At 31.4% G+C, this 19,664-nt stretch overlaps 1 protein-coding gene across 1 annotated transcript in view; it reads right to left on the reverse strand.

Moving 5' to 3' along the window:
* The window catches only part of LOC129230774 (mucin-17-like), a 506,717-nt gene that overhangs the window by 107,403 nt on the left and 379,650 nt on the right, over positions 1-19,664 (reverse strand). Inside the window, exon 17 of the mRNA XM_054865195.1 lies at positions 9,137-9,331. Coding sequence (XP_054721170.1) covers positions 9,137-9,331 — 195 coding nt within the window. The remainder of the gene's footprint in view (positions 1-9,136; positions 9,332-19,664) is intronic.

Genomic DNA, 19,664 nt, shown 5'->3' on the forward strand with positions numbered 1-19,664 from the left:
TCTTCTCTTTTGTTGAGTTTGTGCACAATTCCTGCCTTCCAGGATAGGGAATTTTCTTCTTTTTCCTCAAAAATCGAAAAGTGTACAAGCAAAGTCAGAAAAAAGGAGTTTTTTTTTTGGAAAAAATCGGATTTTCGGAGTATGCAATAAAAATCGGAGAAACTCCGGGAAAAACGGAGCACTTGGCAGCTATGAAAGTACATTAGTTGCTGTTTAATAGAATATAAAACTTGACTATTTTCAAAAAAATTTTAATTTTTAAAAAATGAAATTTAAATTTTAAATTTAATTTTTTCAGAAAAGGAATAATGAATTTTTTTGAAAAAATTCTCAAAAATGTGTGTGTATTTTACATACATGTGATTGCTTGAAGAAGAAATTGGCTGAAAATATTTGACATGTTATAACTTAATGGTTCTAAGGGCTAAAGTGCTTTTAAATGCATATATATTTTTTAATATCATAATTAGGCTTAATTTTTAAATAATTATTCATGTTTTAACTTTTTTTTGGTTTCCTTAACTTTAATTTTATTTATTTTCTTGCTTTGCCAATTTGAAGTTTCTAACCAAAATCAGACCAGCAAAGAATGCTCTTCATTGAATACATTTAACATAAAAAGCTACATGTATTTCCTTTTTTTTACATTTACAAATAAATTTAAGAATATATTACCTCCTCTACTTTACTCGTCAATGTGAAGAAAAAGAGACCCCAGTATTACTGTCGTCTTTTTAAAAAAATAGGATTCTTCATTTCTTTTAGTACAAGTTTATATTCTGTTATCAGCATATAAAACAGAAGTTAAAGCTTTTCCAAGTTAGCTCTGGGTATCACTTAACAACTATCAGGCTTTTTTTCCCATTCTTTTCGTCTTCTCTTTAAATCTTTATCACATTTTTCTTTTACCTTCTGAATTTCATTAAGTTTTGCTTTCAAATTCTAAACTATACTTCCTTTTATAAACAATTTAGTTGATAGTAAAAGTACATTAATTATGACATCAATAAATAAAAAACTCAATAAAAAATATGGTCCAACATTTCAGTTTTAAATAGAAAATTAATATATTTACATAGAAAAAATGAACAGAAATGTATTAAATATTTTTTTTTAGATGATGCTGCACTAAAAATTTTTTCCCACATTTCTTTTTGATTTTAGAGCTGAGTAACATTTGTTGCTGGAGCAGAAGTGGGTTTAGGATTAACTGGCAAGGCTTTATTTGGAGACTTATTCTTCATTTTCATTGCTTGAATATTTTTCTTTATTTGTATCTTTTTCTTTGCTTGACTTATATTCTTCTTCAATTTCTTTTTCCTCTCAATTTCAAACTTTTTTTAAAGCAGACGCTTGGGCTCTCTTAATCAAGTTCTTGCCATCCGTTTTTGTTACACACTTACGTTTTTTTCTTGGTTGTTCTAACTTTTCTTCTCTGTATCTTTTAGATGAAGAACTCATATTTTTTATGAGATTTACATTGATACTGTCCCTAAGAAAATTTTCCCTGTGAAAATACTTCACAGCTGAAGTATTTTTAGATTTTAAACTGCATTTTACAGTTTGTACAGCAGAGTAGGTTTTGATATCAAGCCTGCCAGACCTTGGGTCAATGATATAGTTCATTGAACTGAAAGTACCCTCAACTATAGGCCATGAAAGCAACTTATAAGAGCCTTCACTAGTTTTGACAAAGTGGGAAATTCTCCCAAGCTGAATATCATGTTCCACCTGTCACTTAAAGAAGAAAAGGTTGTTGGCAAGTCACAGACTTGGTAGTTCCTGATTTCCAGCATATAAGATTCTAACTCATCATTTGCCAACACATTTTTTGCAATTGAGGGTAACTCTTGGAGCCTTTTCAGGGTAGTAGTTTTCCCTCTTGAATTTGGATGCAAAGCAGACACATCTACCAAAAATGGGTTGCTTAATGGTAACTTTTTCTTCAAGTAGAGGCCACAAGCTGTGTAAGCAGACTTTAGTTGCTGATAAAATTCAGTCAGAATAGTCCTATTGCATTTGGAAATAGTATTTGAAGTACTAGCTCCAACAAATAGATCTTCATCTCTTAAAATATTTTTTTCCAAAATGAATTTTGTAGAAGGCAAATCTTCTGCACTGAAATCTTTTAGTATCTCTGGTTTGATGAAACAGGACATAAAAGTTTTAAACATATTCTTTTGCTTTTCATACAGAATATACAAATACAAATGTGACGACCAGCAACAGGCTCTGGGCCCAGCTAGGCTGCTCCTAGTCAATTAATTAGTCCCCAATGAAGATCAATGGCCCTCTTAAAGCTATCCACTCCCTTGCTCATTACCGCCTCTTCCGGTAAGCTATGAGGTGATATATGAATTGATGGCTCAACTGTCTGAAACAGAGCAACATATTAATAAAGGAGATAGAGGCAATATGGCTGTATATGCTTGTAATATTAACAGAGTTTTCTTTCTGTAGTAAAAGAGCTTTTGTATTATCCGAATTCTTCTCTCCTTTCCATCATTAGTAGAAGGTTTGATTTTTTTTAAACGCAGCTTGAATTTTTTTAATATCCTCAGTTGCATTTCCTAAATTATTTTTCTTGTAAATCGACAAGACTACAGCTTGATATGTGACTGTGTCATCCAATTTTGAAAATGCATAATAAAACACCGATAGAGCATCCCACATCCTTTGAGTTTCTAAAGCAACATCATAACAAGAAAGCCATCTATGGCTCAAATATCGCTGGGGTGCAGAAAAACAAATATTGAAACAATCACATATTTGACTAAGATATTCTTTCAATTGTGCTGACCATCTAAAGTCATTATTTAAATATGTAAAAAAACCCTCAATGAAATACTCAAATTCCTTACAAAATTTCTTTGTGGCATTGTGAACATGGTGGCAGGGATCGCAACCTACATCTAAAAGATGTGGAGCTTTTTCCTGCCTAATACGTGTCTCCAGACCTTTTTTGGATCCTCGCATCACAGCACAGGAATCCATCAAAATGGACATCAAGTTTTTATACGGAATATCTTTTTCACTCATAATTGAATCTATTGCATCAAAAACAGTTTGGCTGTTCACAGAAATCAGGCTAACTGAAGATATATGCTCAATTATAACTTTTTAAAACTCTTCTGAGTAGTAACTAACAAGAATTGTTAAGACTCACATAGAATTAGAACTAGTTGCTCCATCAATGTTTAATGAAAAAAAAGAACTTTAGCTTAGCAACTGTTTCACAGAGTAAGGTTTGAGCTAAACCATACTGCATCTTCATTGATGCCGATGTTCTATCCATGGACAATGCCGAAAGGGCTTTATTATCTCTAGACAGTTCAATTAAGCGCGGAGGTAGCGTAAACGGCAAGTTATTTTCAGCCACGAATCCAAGAACGGTTGCTTGAGCCGTCAAAACACGAGCAGCTATTGGTACAGCAGGCTGTGTCTCTGTACTTGTTGACGGCTGGGAAGCAAAGGTACTAACAACTTGATAGTTGTTCTTTCTCAATTCAACGTTTTTCACATGCCGGGATGAATTCATGTGACGCGTTAACGTGCTGCATCCCCTTCCCCCATAATCTATTATATCGTTGCAAGTCACACTTTGCTTTGCCAGGAACATCCACTTTTCTGATGCATTCAGACAAGGAAACAGTAATATTTCCACTTTTTAAACACAAAGTTGTTGTTTTATCCAACCAGTCCCAATGGAATTTGTTCCTTACATCCTTATCGACCTCGCACGCTTTCACAGCGTCCGATTTTTCAATTACCGACATTTTACAATAAATGCATGGCACCAAAGCAAAAATAAAAAAACAAACAAAAGAAAAAATTACATCAAAATAGTTTCAACGCATTAAAATCACTACGATTAAAAAAGCATACGGATCCGCAACACGTGAATAGCTCAGAGAATCCCAAACAACAAAAGTGTTGCCAATCCTCCTAGATAAAGTTTAAACAAAAGGAACCCACAACCCAGTCCGATTGCTGATGCCGCCGACGAGACAAACTTTATCCATTGGAGATAACTGGTTAAAGTCCAAAGCATCCCTCTGCGCAGAGCCATCTGCGTACGAGTCGGAACTGGATTGCATTAACTTAACAGCTGGGTTCGTATGCAGTTCTGAGTTGATCTACACAGAAAAGAACCACTTGGCATATGATGTCACGCTCACGGACGAGTGCGGAGGAGCGGAGGTTTCACCCCCCTCTTTCTGGGACTCGCATCTCATTACCTTTATCTTGAGATCGTAAAATTTTTTCATTGATGAAAAAGTTTCGAGTTGCATGGGATTCTCTTTTTTTTTTTGGCGGATCGGTAGTTTTTTGGCGGAATTATGTTTTGCCTATCAAATTGGCGGATTTCCGCCAATTGGCGGAAGATTCACATGTATGATTTTATCTTTATTTGTACAGTTTCAAGTTGGGATCTCAATAGGATCATATTTTTATGAATTTTTGAATAAAATTTGACTTATGAACTAATGATATTTTTCAGATTCTAAATAGTTAAATATGGGGTTCTCTTACTGGGGATGATCTAGTAATTATTAATTGATCATGACTATGGTTGAAATGAGCTGACATGAATTTGTAGATTGGTAAGGCCCCCCCCCACACCACTTTTAATCTTTTTTCTTTTTTCAAAACTTATCAAAATGTTAAAAAAAAAATAAATAAAACAAAATGAATAGTTAACTTATTAAAAGTTGGTAAATGTTCTTCTTCAAAGGAAGAAAAAGCCCCGCCCCCCCCCTCGGACCACCACTTTTATTTTTTTTTCAAAACTACTTTCAAAATGTAAAAAAAAAAAAAAAAAAATGAATAAAATAAAACAAAATGAACAGAAAAGATATTAAAAGCTGGTAAATGTTCTTCTTTAAAGCAAGACAAAGTACAATACCCCCCACCCACACATACGATTAACACTATACTAGTATCACGCCTCATCTGTTTTTTTTTTTCAGACAGAGTGTATCTTTTTCAATCCGAACTTCAAAGTGTATTTGATTAATTCACTATCTGATAAGGAAAGTTATGATTCATTTCATCCCCTACCCCTACACCAACTTTCAATTTTGGGGGGAGGAAAAAAATAGTTTGTCCGAAGATCATAGCAAAATATTAGTGTTTCCCCGTGTTGTTCCATTCTTTTCACACTAAACTAAAAATAAATCTAAGTATCAGATCATCAGTTGTAAAGGAGAGCAATGCAGCAAGATCTATTTATACATATATTAAAAGCAATTATAGATCAAACAAATTTTGTTAGTTTGAGTATAACCTTCCATATTGTTAAGCTTCATTCCAGATTGCCCCCCTCCCCCTCCCGTCCCACTTTCCGAAAGAAAAAAAAAGCTGCAAAAGAGTGGTTCTATTTGTTTGTTAAAGTTTTTCTGACTTTTAGTTTTTATAACCCTCCCCCCACCCCCATTTATAAGCCTTTAGTCACTATTGATGTTTAGCAGCGTACGTCCTAGTTTATTATGATTATAACTCTTATGTGCCAGCTTTTTTTTTTTTTTTTTGAATACAGTTTTGAAATATATATATATTGCGAAGGGGGGGGGGGGGGGTACTAATCTAAAAATTCATGTCAGCTCATTTCAAGCATAGTCATGATCAATTACTACTTACTAGACTATCCCCAGTAAGATAACCCCATAGTAAACTAGTTAAAATCTGAAAAATGTCAGTAATTCATAAGTCAAATTTATTTAAAAATTCATAAAAATATGATCCCATTGATATCCCAACTTGAAACTTTGCACAAATGAAGATAAAATACAAATTTGAGAATTTTTTCAAAAAAATTCATTATGCCTTTTCTGAGAAATTTAAATTTAAAATTTAAATTTTATTTTTTTAAAAATAAAAATTTTCTAAAATTAGTCATGTTGCATATCTTATTAAACAGCAACATGCACTTTAAAATGCCTTTTACCAAATCTTTCTATCTATATTTGATGCTGAGTTATCGTCCATTTTATGTTCAAGCGTCCATGAAAAAAAGAGGGTTTTTCGAAAAATCAAAGTGTCATAAATAAAAAAATAATAGAGATAAATATCTAAAAATTTGGGCTTTTGATTACCTCAAAGGGTACAATTGATGAGCCAAATTTCAAAGAAATACGAAAAGGTGAGGGAAAAAACTTTGGATCACTTGACATGGAGTAACCCATATGTCAAAATAACTTCCAATTGTCAAAAACATCAAAATGTTCACAAGATGCAAAAGGTTTGAAAATCCAAACGCGAGATGCAATTTTCCACGAAGTCCGAATAAGCTCGATATTGTTATGATTTCCAAAATATTCCCTTTGTTAATTATTGAAATTAAACAAAAAATAAGCTAAACTAAGGAAATGTTGAAAACATCAAAACATTTACAAGATGCAAAAGGATTGAAATTTCAAACGCGAGAAGCATTTTTCCGCGAAGTCTGAGTAAGTTCAATGTTGCCATGGTTTCCAAAATAATTCCTTCGACAATTATTGAAATTAAACGAAAAATAAGCTTAGCTAAGGTAAGCAAGGGTCAAAACCACTTTGGATTGTAAAAGCATCAAAATGTTAACAAGATGCAAAAGGATTGAAACCTCAAACACGAAAGCAATTTTACGCGATAGATCATATCAATTATATATGCTCAGAAAATTGCACTAATGAAATATTTTTAAAAGAACTACAAGCACAATCCAACGATTTTTCAAAGAATTCAAGCAATAAAGAAACTTTTTATACTTTTTCAAGCACTTGAAAATAAACTTTTTTCCCCCAAGAACTTTTCAAGGTTTTTATGGGCGTACGAACCTCGTTTAACACGCGCTGCGGCGGCGTGTTTGGGGAACAGTAACTTTTAACGAAATGAAAAACTTTTAAAATCTGATATTTAAGTAAAAACAATATAAAAGCGGACTAACATATTAAAAAGCGGCCTAAAGCGGACTTAACCATAAAAAACGGACTTTGGCGGGAAAAGCGGACCATTTGGGATCCCTGAACCAGTTATCTTCTGTTTTGATTGCCAGTGTCCCATTACCATACAAAATGATTGGTCTAATAAAGGTTGTAGATTTATTTACTAGTGAGGAGTTTAATTATAAATGACTCTTTAAATCAAAGTAGCATCTATTTGTCATCAAAATTTTATAAAATTTCTTAGTTATTAAAATAAAATCAAAATAAGTTAATCTAAGGTAGCATACAATCAAACTAATGTCTGATTGTCAAAAACATAAAAATATTTACAAGAAGCAAAAGGGTTGAAATCTTAAATGCGGGAGAAATAATATGCAACAAATGTGTTAAATGTTGGCATGCTTCCAAAAAAATTTATTTATTATTTATAAAAATTAAACATAAAAAAAGTTAATCAAAGATAGCACATGTCAAAATAATTTTCGATTGTCAAAAACAACAAAATGTTTACGAGATGCAAAAGGATCAAAATCTAAAGCAGAGGAAATATTTTTCTGTCATGACACGATTGTGTCCGTCATGTCAAGTACATCAACACATAGTTCCTTTTTTTTTGAATGAATATCACAAAATTTGAAAAAAGTCGCCTAGGATTGTAAAAAGTCACCAATTTTTTTAAAAAAAGTAGCTTTTAAGCCGTTTTTGATCAAAATGTCGCCATTGGCAACCTTAATTTTCTCATTAATTATTCTAACTTTTTGGAGAAATCAACCATAATGGTGACCAAAGGTTGTTATTTCATGTCTAAGGGCTCTAATAATGGAACACGAAGTTAAAATGTCAGTTTTCTACATTCTAACTACAAGGATAGAAGTGATTAACTTGAACATATACAATGATATTCAGTAAAATACCTTGCCTCGCGTTCAATCTTCGAGTTGAATCGAACCATTGCTTCGGTCACTCGTCTGGTCTGCTAATTCTATATTAGCTACCAGTTTGTTTCGCACTCTTGGCTTCCTTAAGAGGTTTTCCATCTCCAGCTCAGTCACTTTCCTATGCCGGGCTGATGAGTGCTAATAAGCACGAAACTGCAGTCCTCGGCTGGAAATGACTGAGCTGGCGGTGTTTTCATGTATATACAATGATCTCAATAGCTTCAGAGCTTTTGGAGCACCATTCAGAAGAGAAAAACTGCATTTTTGGGACAGATAAAAGTGCTTTTTGAGCAGCACTGTAAATACCAATTGATTTTTAAAAAATAAAAATTTAAGGGTGGATACAAGGGATAGCCTCTCTCTTGGGATGACTCTCAATTGGCAAATTTTTGATACTGAAGTTAAAAAAACACAATTTTAAGAAATAAAGTTATGGGAAGAGAGTTTTCGGGCTCTCCCTTGCAAATGTTTTAGAATGAAGGTCCAAACAATTTGTAATGAACATTTGCAAACAAGTATACATAGCAGAGGGGGGTGTCAAAAAATTCAATAGCCTACCCCCCTTAAAATTTTAAGGATCCGCCCTTGCAATAATTGAACAAACTTAGCCAATTTGTAATTAATATTATACATAAAAAATTTAATTAGAAATTTTGAAATTATTTTTGTTATTTTCAAACTACTTTGAAGTATTTAACTACATAAAGTCTTTGAAATACTCTCCACATTCTTGATTACAAAGCATTAACTGAAAGAAACATTTCCGGAACAATCAACTTTTTTTTTTTCAAATAAATAAACTGAAATACAACACGGTGAAATTTCTGTATAACAATGCTGTCTATAAGAAAAAAATTCTATATAAGGATATTTTCTTTTGTCCCAACCAAATTCTTGTTTACATAATGTATTTTCAACCTGTCTATAATTTGTGCTTTAATATAGATTAATTAGATAAAAAAGATTGAAGCTCAACGATAAGAAAATTTAAGACAGAGTAAAGCTTAGTTGAGCTGGTATCTAACTGATAAAGAATTAAACCACAAAAGAAGTCATTCATGGAGATAATTTTTTTTGTTCTAATATGTTCCGAATGCTGAAAATAACGAAAATCTCTGCCTATAAAATCTATACATGGCTTCCATTTTTATTTTCATTAATTATAAAAACTAAGGGCCCATTTACTACAGACCCTGCGTTGACTTAATCTGGATTTGCTAGCACACGTAAACTCTAGTTAAATATTGCATATATAAAATAAGTAAGAACCCTTACAAGTAAAGTTACATTCGGTGCTACAGTATTGTTGAGAAGATCATTCATGTTTTCAGGAAACGAACTAGTTCCAGGAGAATTGATGACATCCAAGTTTTGCTGAGTTTGCATTGGGAATTGTTGCTTTTGCTGCTGTTCAAGAAGCCGTTTCTGCTGTTGTTGCAGATACAGACGCTGTTGCTTCACTTTTTTCATCTGAAAATTATTGACAAAAGAAAGTATTAAACTTATTTTACTCAGTATATTTAATGAGTTAAAATTATATCAAGAAGTTCCATGAAAAATCAGCATAGGGACATAATAGCTAAAACCTATCAGATAGCTTTGTTTATACACTAACAACAAATCCAGTTTTATATAATGTCTCTTTTGCAGGGTGAAAATAATGACTACCAATACTTCCAGAACTAAAATAATTATTAACTCAAAACATTGATATTGAATTTCTCTTCTTTTTAAACAAATGATAATGTAGATAACTCATTCGCTAATGAAGTATCAATATCTTGATAGCAATACTCAACAACCCCACCCATATGAACCAAGCATTGCTTCTTATCATGGAAGCTGGCATATACTGATAATTTGAAAGTGGAACTATCTATAAAAATTTTTAAATAATGCAATATATGGTGTTAAATGGCTACTCTGCACTCCACATTGTGAGTTCATGAAAAAAACGACTTAAAGTTTAAAAGGGAGAATTGGAGAGGGAGATTTTTTTCTAACAACTCCCTATGAAATATACTTAGTTTTATACATATATACGCTAATTGCTTTTGTGCAGGGTTGTCCTATTTTGTCCACCCCGGAAAAAACTTCCTGAAAAAACACTCCCGGACAAAATGTCATTTTGTTCACTTTGTCAGTAAACTGAAAGTTTTGAGTTAAAAATTTGAAGTTTGAAAATAATAAACAATTATAGAGATTTCTCCAATTCAAGTAACATTTTAATATAAAAATAGCATATATAAATATGTATAAAAACAATTGATTGTAAAATATTTTAAAGTTAAAATTTAAAAAAGTAAGATCAGTTGAAGTTTATATAAGTGTGTTAATAAATCAAACGAGTGTTAAAATAAATTATAATGCATGTAATAGCATTTATAAAACAAGCACGTCAGCTGTAAATTTTAATATGTTTATCTGTGATATGGAGGTTCATTGCCCATAATAAGTGCATTTATAAAATTAAAAAGTAGAAATAAAAAGTTTATAAAGGTTGGAGTTTCAAAACATTAAAAATCATAAAAAAAAAAAAAAAAACTACTTGAGTTTAATAAAAGAAATGTTGACATGAAGTGAAATCTGTTCTTGCAATTACAAATATGGTGATCAGCAACCCAACAGGCTCTGACTGGGCTGTTCCTAGTCAATTTATTAGTCCCCAATGAAGAATAATTGCCCTTTTAAAGCTATCTATCCTCTTGCCTATTATAGCCTCTTCAGGTACACTGTTCTGAGTACATACAATCCTACTAAAGTAGTAATTTTTCTTAATTTGTATCACAAACATATCCATAAAATATGCTGAGTACATAACTATTTTACTATGGGATGACATCAATAAAAAATCAAAAAATATTAGTCATAAAATATTTTTAGTCTGTAAATCTTAGTTTTGTTTGTACACCTCAAAGCATTTCATTCGACTTTTCCATTGAGTTTATTTTCTACTATTGTATATAATAGTCTAATCATGCTCAATAGCTTATTCACATTGTTAAGTATTACTCTTAAGGAAATGATCTAAAATTAGCTGCACCAATGTGTAATTATTTTTTTTTTTAGATTTATGAAATTCTAAAGCTAATTATTCTTTTTTAATTAAATGAATAATTCAGAATAGAAAATGTATTAGAATAATATACTAATATTATTACACCATAACAATAAATTCATAAATGTATAATTAGTTTATTTTTCATTTCGTCCATTTTGTCCAGTTTTTTCCGGCGTCCCGGACTTCTTACAAAAATGTGGAGGAAATAGCAACTTTGCTTTTTTGTGACAAACATTCAAGACAACATTTCTTATATTCAAATAGTTTCCTCAGTCAAAACATTGTGTATATGTTTATTTAAACTATTAATGAGTTTTAAAGCAACCTTTGAGCAGGTATTGGGGCAAACCTAATCTCAAAGTATTGAAGGCTTCACAGATCCGAAACACAGCATTACAACGCTGCGAGGTTAGGCTTGCCCCAACTACAATTATCTTAAAAACATAACTTTAAAGTGAAAGCAAAAGTCTCGACAGATTTTCTGCTTGTCTTTTTCAAACATTTTTGAAGTTATAAAAAGTGCAATTGCTAATGATCATATTGAGCAAAATTAAACCTAGATGCAAACCTAAATTAAATCCAGATGTACATAAATTTCTTAATCAATACAATATGAACCGATTCAAGAATTTTATATTAACAGAAATGTAATACTTACCAGAGATGTTATGATCTATTTAAAAAATTTCAAATAATTAAAATAAAATTTAGTCGGCAATTCATTATTCTTAATTTTTATATATTTGACACTCTTAAGGACCATAGAATTTCATTTAAAACTCTGCAATGTAATGATAATTACTGCAATTGAACTTTACAAGGTTTTGTAAACATTGAAATGCGAAAAATCAGACTCCTGTTGCAGATAGAAAGAGAGCGCGTTTTCAAAATAAAAGCAAAAAAAAACTTTAGAATGCTATTTTAACAGTTCTACACAGTGAATATTATTAAAAAAAATGTCAAAATATTCACCAAAAACAGGGTGGTGAAAGGAACTGAAAAGAAGATTTCAATGGTTAGTTCACCGAATTTCCCTGATTTACATTACCAATGATAATGGTTTCTTTTCTTTGCCCTAATAGAGAACCCAGGGCTCATAGCAAGTGGAAAAAAATATATAGGAGTTTAACAGGAAAAATATAGGAGTTAGATAGCAAAATATATAGGTGTTTGGTAGCAAAATATATAGGATTTTAAAAGGAAAAATATAGGAGTTTGATAGAAAAACAATAGGAATTTCAAAAACGTATAGCATCTAGTATGTTTGGAGCCCTAAAAAAATATAAAAAAACATAAAAAAACAGAGATCATGTATAATTACAATTCCAGAATGCATGAAGTCATAGCAATGAAAAGAGTCAAAAAAGTGAGAGGAAATGAATTTTTGTACCCATGGTTACTTATATGAATCCTGTTCATTTAAGACAACTTTGATTCAACTAAGCAAAACCGCCACATTATCCATTCTCTGATTATTTAAAGAATTTTTTCCCAAAATTCAGATATTAGCTTACGTACTTCGGAAAATACATCTCTTATTGACTGCTAAAACTAGGTAATAATTAATTTGGACATTCTTTTTTCAATGTCTTAAATCTACCCATAGTTCTCAATATTGGTACGTCATTGCTTCAATGCTAACACTAACGATGAAAAGTTGAAAAGTCCATTCAACTCCATGTTTCTTTCGTCTTACTGGTTTTGTTGGACATATCAAGAGAAAATTGTTACAAAAAGTGTGCAACAGTCTGCCTCCCCATCGTTTCACTATTTACAGAAAAAGAAACCAATTTTTTTAAACAAAGGCAAAGAAAAAGACTGCGCTAATGCATCACATTTTTGGGAAATGCTCAGCCTCATAGGCTTGATTCATTTAAGCGGCAAGTTTGATTCAAATATTCTGCAATTTTTTAATGTTAAAACTGGATTTCATTTCACTTTTGAGGAATTGATTCATTAAAGCGACTGATTCAATTACCTGGCGCTCACTGTAGCGGCATTATCCATAACTTACAGTTAATGTATGTATTTACATGCACACACATGAATAAAGGGTGAATTTTACCTAGTCTGCCAAACGAAAGGGGGTGTTAGAGAGCCTAAGTGTAGCAGAGATCCATCTATTATCCTCTCCAATTTGTAACTGTAACGTAGTAGATAGAAAAAAATGAGTCAAAAAAAAAAAAAAAAAAAATCTGAGAAGAACGAATTTTGAAATCTTCGGAAAATCTACATAGAAAATAAGTACAAATTTGAATAAAGCAGACAAAATCCTATAAAATGATTTTTTTTTCACTGAGATAGTAAGAAAAGGACTTAATTGAAAACAAGTTTAAAGTTGAAAGTAAATCTAACTTCCTTGGTAAAACCATCTATTTTGCATATTTCATAAAAATAATCAAACAGAAGTTTCGTACAATTGCCAACATTAAAGATGTAAGAATGCACAGTGCAGGGGAGAAAGAAGAAAAATTGATCAAAAGTTTTTTTCACTTTTGGGTAGAATTCAACATTCAATGAAGAAAATATAGGAGTTAGTGAGAAAATATAGGAAATATAGGAGAATATCTGACAAATTTGAATAGGAGATATAGGAGGACTATGAGCCCTGAGAACCATTGCATGTTTATATAAAATGTAGTATTCAAAACATTTTAAGCTGATAATTAAAAAAAGATGCTACTTTTTCATTTAAGTAGTAATTTAAATACAAATACAAATGTGACGACCAGCAACAGGCTCTGGGCCCAACTAGGCTGGTCCTAGTCAATTAATTAGTCCCCAATGAAGATCAATGGCAATTAAACACATCAAGTGAACTTCATTGGGAGAAAAAAAAACTTTACAAATTGTATATGAAATTGCCGACATGGAAATGAAATAGGAAATTTAAAACAAATATTTTTTTCCCCAGTAACCAATTAGAATAAGAATGCTTAGAAACTATTAAAATCACTCTCAAAGACTAATCAAGATAAAACTAAAAAGGTTACACTGAAATGATTTTGAACTAAATTTTTAGCAGCATAATAATTCCTGCAAGAATAACAAGTAATAGTGAAAATATAGAAGTACCGTAAAATTGGGTAATAATCATAGATCTTAAAATAGAGTAAATGAGCCTTTCTCCAATTTTTCACTTCAAAGTGCGTCAACATCCCCCGTTGGACATCACATGAGCATGGGACAACTCACAGAGGCATCTCTTTCCCTCATCGAAAAGAACTGCTTTGTCACAATTTTTTGTGTAATTAAGTGGAATAGAAGCATTAAATAATTTCAAATCCTAACTTTTGAAGCAGATGCATAAGCTATTCAAGCTTTTTTTCAAGTATTTTAAATACTGAATAGAAACAGAAGCATTTAACATAAATTATAGAAGAAAACAATCTTTAGCATAAATAAACCTTCCAAGCTTTTTCTAGATATATTGATTCAATGTATAATTTAAACATAATTTTTGAAGTCAATGCAATAATTATACATGAAACCGCATACAACATTAATCAATTAGAAAAGCAAATGAAAGTATTCTTGAATCTACTACAATTTTTGCAATTAAATATTTTCATGCATTGCACACTAACAATATATTAGCGAAACAATAACTTTCAGGGGTCGATCCAGGTTTTATTTTTTGGGTCCCCATTTTGTGAAAAAGCAAAATATTTTTGTGAATTTTCTTTATTTTTGTGAAAAAGCAAAATATTTTTGTGAATTTTCTTTATTTTTGGTAAAAAAGACCTTCTTGTGATTTTTTTCTTGGAAAAGAATATATAAAAGCATTTTTAGCTGTCGTATCGTTATAGAAAAGCCCTAGACAGGTTTCAGGGGTAATTGCAAGTTTTTGAAGAATACCTGAAAGCTGTCTTAAGAGAAAATGCGCTGGGGGAGGGGGGAAGTAACAGCCTTAACATTTTATTCGTAATTTAACACATACATTACATTTATTGTTTTTTTTACAAATGTACATATGCAAGGCATACTTTCTTAAGGTGAAAGTCTCACAACAGATTTCCTGTTTGCCTCTCTCAAATACTTATAGAGCAATGAAAATTGCACATGCTGCTGAATGTAATGATAACTAGTAATAAATACAATATGAACAGACTCAAAGGTATCACATATTTCTTAACACAGAAGTGAAATACTCATTAAAGATGCCATGTATGTGTTTGAAAAACTTAAAAGTAATTAAAACCCAAAATAATACTGCACCAGCATTCAGCATTTAATTTTTTGACATTTGACGTTCTTACAGAGTAGGTATTTCGTTTAAAACTTTGCAATTTAATGATGTTAATAAATATATAAAGAAATTTTATTTGTTTGCCTCTTAACAAGGTACAGTAAACATCAAAAATGCGAAAAATTCGTTTACTATGGCGGATGTAAGGAAATCAAGATCTTCAAAAAAAATAAAAATATAAAAACAGCATATAAAAGAATTTATTTTAAGTAAAGTTATTTTAGAATTTGATTTTGAAACTCAACACAAATTAATACTAAATATATATATTGCATAATCAAAGTAAAATTTAAGATTTTCCTGAAAACAACGGAATTTCGGTATTTTCAAAGATAAATGTTTTGAACTGAAATGTGGGATAAATACGTGGCATTCTTAAAGCTTGACCACGAAAAGAAGGCCCATGACCTTGAAGCAAAACATCATTTGTAATAGGTAGAATCTGTCAGAAAGCACCGAATAGTAAGAGGCATCGTCGTCTCGCTAATCCTATCTATTCCAAAACAATAACAAACACATATTACAAATAATACAAATGACGTTTTTGCTTCAAGGTCATCTGCCTTCTTTTCGTGGTCAAGCTATACCACAAGTTAGCAAATGTTTTTTTTTATTTCATTGTCATCTAAATTTAACCCCAAAAATCTAACTAGAGATTCAAAATTCTCAGAAATGGCCCATTGCTTCTTGTTTATAAAGTACAAAATTTGAATAAACTTACCAATCAATTTTCTGTTAATTTTTTTTGGCTTCATTTCCAATCTCTGCACTTTCAGATTTTTTTGAGAATTCCTTCTTTGCACTAGATTTTTGTATATTGACAGCCTCTCTGTGATTTTTGCTGCACTCATGTTTTTTTAAAACTCTATAACTCTATAGGGTGACGGCTTTTCTAGATATCAACTTCAATATTTACCCAAGGTTTGTTTGAATCACTAACATTCGTGAAAGATGAACATATTTTGCACAAAAAACCATTAGCTGAATAACTATAGTAAAGCCAGCTATACACCTTTTCATAATTTGCAATGTACTTTTAATTTATTGCATGCTTCTTATTTCCATTTGTACTCTCAAATACAATGCTTGAATCATTATTTGATGGCTCAATCTCAATATCATCATCAGTTGAAGTTGCTCCAGATTCACTTCCAGTATTTTCTGTCTCAAAAATCGTTATACTTTCGCTAACTGCCCCCACTGTCATTTGATGTACTATCTTTTACCGCATTTCCCGAGTCCTCCGAAACGGAAACATTTGCGTTACTGTTACTGCATGATGAAGTGGTGGTAGCGATTTTATCGGGGTTGTTAATTGCTGACTTGAAGAAATTCACAATATTTTGGGACCCAACGTTTGAAGAGCGAAAATTTTCAACATAATATGCAGAATTTCTGGAGGTACCTCCCGTTGCAGGACGTCCTCGTTTCATATTTTAATTTCTTGAAGAATAATTTTCAACGAACAAGCGATCTCTCCAAACTGAGATTATTGCGGCTGCTAATCTCCAGCGCTTCATTATCCGCTAAAAACGTAACGAAATATTTTGCAAAACACAAATTATAATCGAATAGAATGACAACTTATTCTTTGATGCGCCTAAAAAATGTTGTTGATCTAACAAATTTTGTCTAACTCCCGCAAGGAAGGTAAACACTAAGTTTAGCAGATGCCTTCTGTTTCACATTTCTGTAGCTATCAAGTGAGTGAAATGTCAGAATTCAAGTTGTATGGCTAAATCATTTTATTTATAATTATCCTATAATTAACAACTGTAAAATACAAAACTATAACATTGGTAAAATGTATAAACAAATATGAGGAATTTCAACTCTCAAAAACATTCTTCATGTTCCAAAAGAACATCTTCAAAAACACATTTGACACCCTAACTTGACTTATCCTAAAAATGTTTCAAAAATTTTAAGTCCCTAACTCTCATGGCGAAACTCTAAAAGCCATCCCCTAAGTGCAGGACGTCGCCACAACAGCGAACGATCCTCTCAAAAATACGACTATCGTCAGTCGAAAATGAGAAACGCGAGCAGAAGAAGTGATCTCCTTCTCATTTCACCCTGCTTATATAATACAGCGCACTCTATGCACGTCACGCCGGATATGCCTACGTAAGAGCTCAGTCTGGATGCTTCCAGAACATTCGATTTGCCGCGGAGCTATCGGGAGATTACATCATCTCCGCTCGTGCTCTGACGTCACATCCTTCTTCCTGACGAAACACGTCGTTCGAAGTCGTTCTGATGTTTACAGGTTGATTCTCCCGTACGCGAATTGAAACAAGCGTCCTTTAAGGGACAAGATTAACTGCCTTTTCATTATTAAAGAAATACAAGTGAGTAAAAACATTTACACTTAGTTTTCACTTAGCTTTCAAATCGAATTGTTGAGAATATTTCTTAAATAGACATTTTTGTCTATCAATGCCCTCCCTTCTCGACAATTCATTTGATCTCACATATTCATTTAATTTCAAGCATTGTCTGATTTAAATTTCCAAAAAATTCTCACTCTTCAAAATTTCTTTAAAGACAATTTATCACACAAAAAATTAGTAAATTTTTAAATCTAAATCTCACGTTAGTTAATTTTTATCGTTTCAAAAATTCGTTAGTTTCAACATTTTGAAAAAACAAACACTTAATATTCTTCTTGAATTTAAGTAAAACAACATTTGCACATCACAACAATAATATCACAAAACATAATTTTTAAAGTCCCATAGGAGTCCTAGAGGAAAAAAGTTCAACCATATTCAGTCCAAAAATTCTCAGTCACAATCGTATCTTCACAAAATGTCACTGATCTTAAAAAAACGCAGTTGACAAAAGCTCATGTGGGTGGACAGACATCAGATTTAATCTGAAAAATAACAATAAAAACCACAAGTAACTGTTCTAATATCAGCAATTTAACAACAATTGTATAATATGTATAATCATAATAAACAGTTTTGAATGTAAGTTCAAGCTTCATTTTTGATCAAAAAAATAAAAACAGAAGTATATAAGCTCATTTTTACATTAATTTAAGTTGACAATCCATACTAAAAAAATTTAACAAAAACATAAAAAATGACTTTCTGCACGCGTTTTTCACAAATGACTGCTCATCATCGAAAAATGATTATCAAAAAATTACAAACACTTTCTACAATAGATTAATCACTTGAATTGAAAAAAATTTCTTGGAAAAATTTTAAGTCGTTTTGGGTTTGTGGCTTCGTGAAAATATCTGACAAGTTAGATTTACTTTCTACATATGAAACAGTAAAAATATCTTTAGCAATCAAGTCACGAATAAAAAATAATTTCACATCAATATGTTTACTCCTGTGATTTTCAATTGGTGATTTTACAAAATCCAAAGAAGCTTGATTGTCTACATAAATAATTGCTTTTATTTTTATGAACTTTAAAAGTTTATTTTTCAAACATTCTTCCAGAATTCTGTCAAACCACAATGTTTCTTTTGCCGCTTCTGTCAATGCTATGAACTCCGATTCCATAGTTGATAAACTAACACTCCGTTCTTTAAAAGTTCTCCATTCAATAGGAGCTTTGTCTAACATAATTATTTGACCCCCCAAAGAAGTTCTGTCATCTTTATTTGATGCGAAGTCCGCATCTGAAAAAGCTACTATTTGGATTTTACTGCATTTTAATTTTAATTTTATATTTCGGGATTGATAAACATATCCAAACAATTTTAAAAGGCCATCCCAATGACGTTTTCCTGGGTTATTCTGAAATTGACTAAATAAATTTACAGTGTATGCAATGTCTGGTCGTGTTCTATTGGCTATAAATGCTAAACATCCTAACAAATTACGAAAAGGAAACTTAGTCATTTCAAACTTTTCATTTTCTGTCTTAGGACAGTCAGAATTAGAGTAAACAATGCCTTTACTAATTGGAAGAGAGGTAGATGGGAATTTGAATTTCTTAAAACGATCATACACTTCTTCTATATAGGAAGATTGATGTAGATACAATTCCTTTCCTATTAATTCAAATTCTACCCCTAACAATTTCTTTGTACTTCCCAATACCTTCAAATCAAAATGTTTACTTAAAGAATTAATTGCACTGTTTATATGACTTTCCTTTTTACCAAAAATCACAATATCATCAACATATACAAGCAATAGAACATTAGGATTAAAATATACAGTTACATGATTCAAATTTCTTAAAACCAATTTGTGATAAAACTTGATCTAATTCATAAAACCACAAGCGTCCACTCTGGTGTAACCCGTAAATAGCCTTATTTAATTTACAAAAATAATCTTCCTTTCCTTTTGTTACAAAACCGGGAGGCTGGCTCATATATATCAAGTCATCAATTGGTGCGTATAAGTAAGCGCTCTTTACATCGCACTGTATATTTAACCAATTTGCACATGTAATTAACAGAGAAAAGAAAAATCTAATTATTCCAAAATTACATACTGGGCTGTATGTCTCATCAAAAT

This window comes from Uloborus diversus, chromosome 1 (genome assembly GCF_026930045.1).
Source record: "Uloborus diversus isolate 005 chromosome 1, Udiv.v.3.1, whole genome shotgun sequence".
NCBI lineage: Eukaryota > Metazoa > Arthropoda > Arachnida > Araneae > Uloboridae > Uloborus > Uloborus diversus.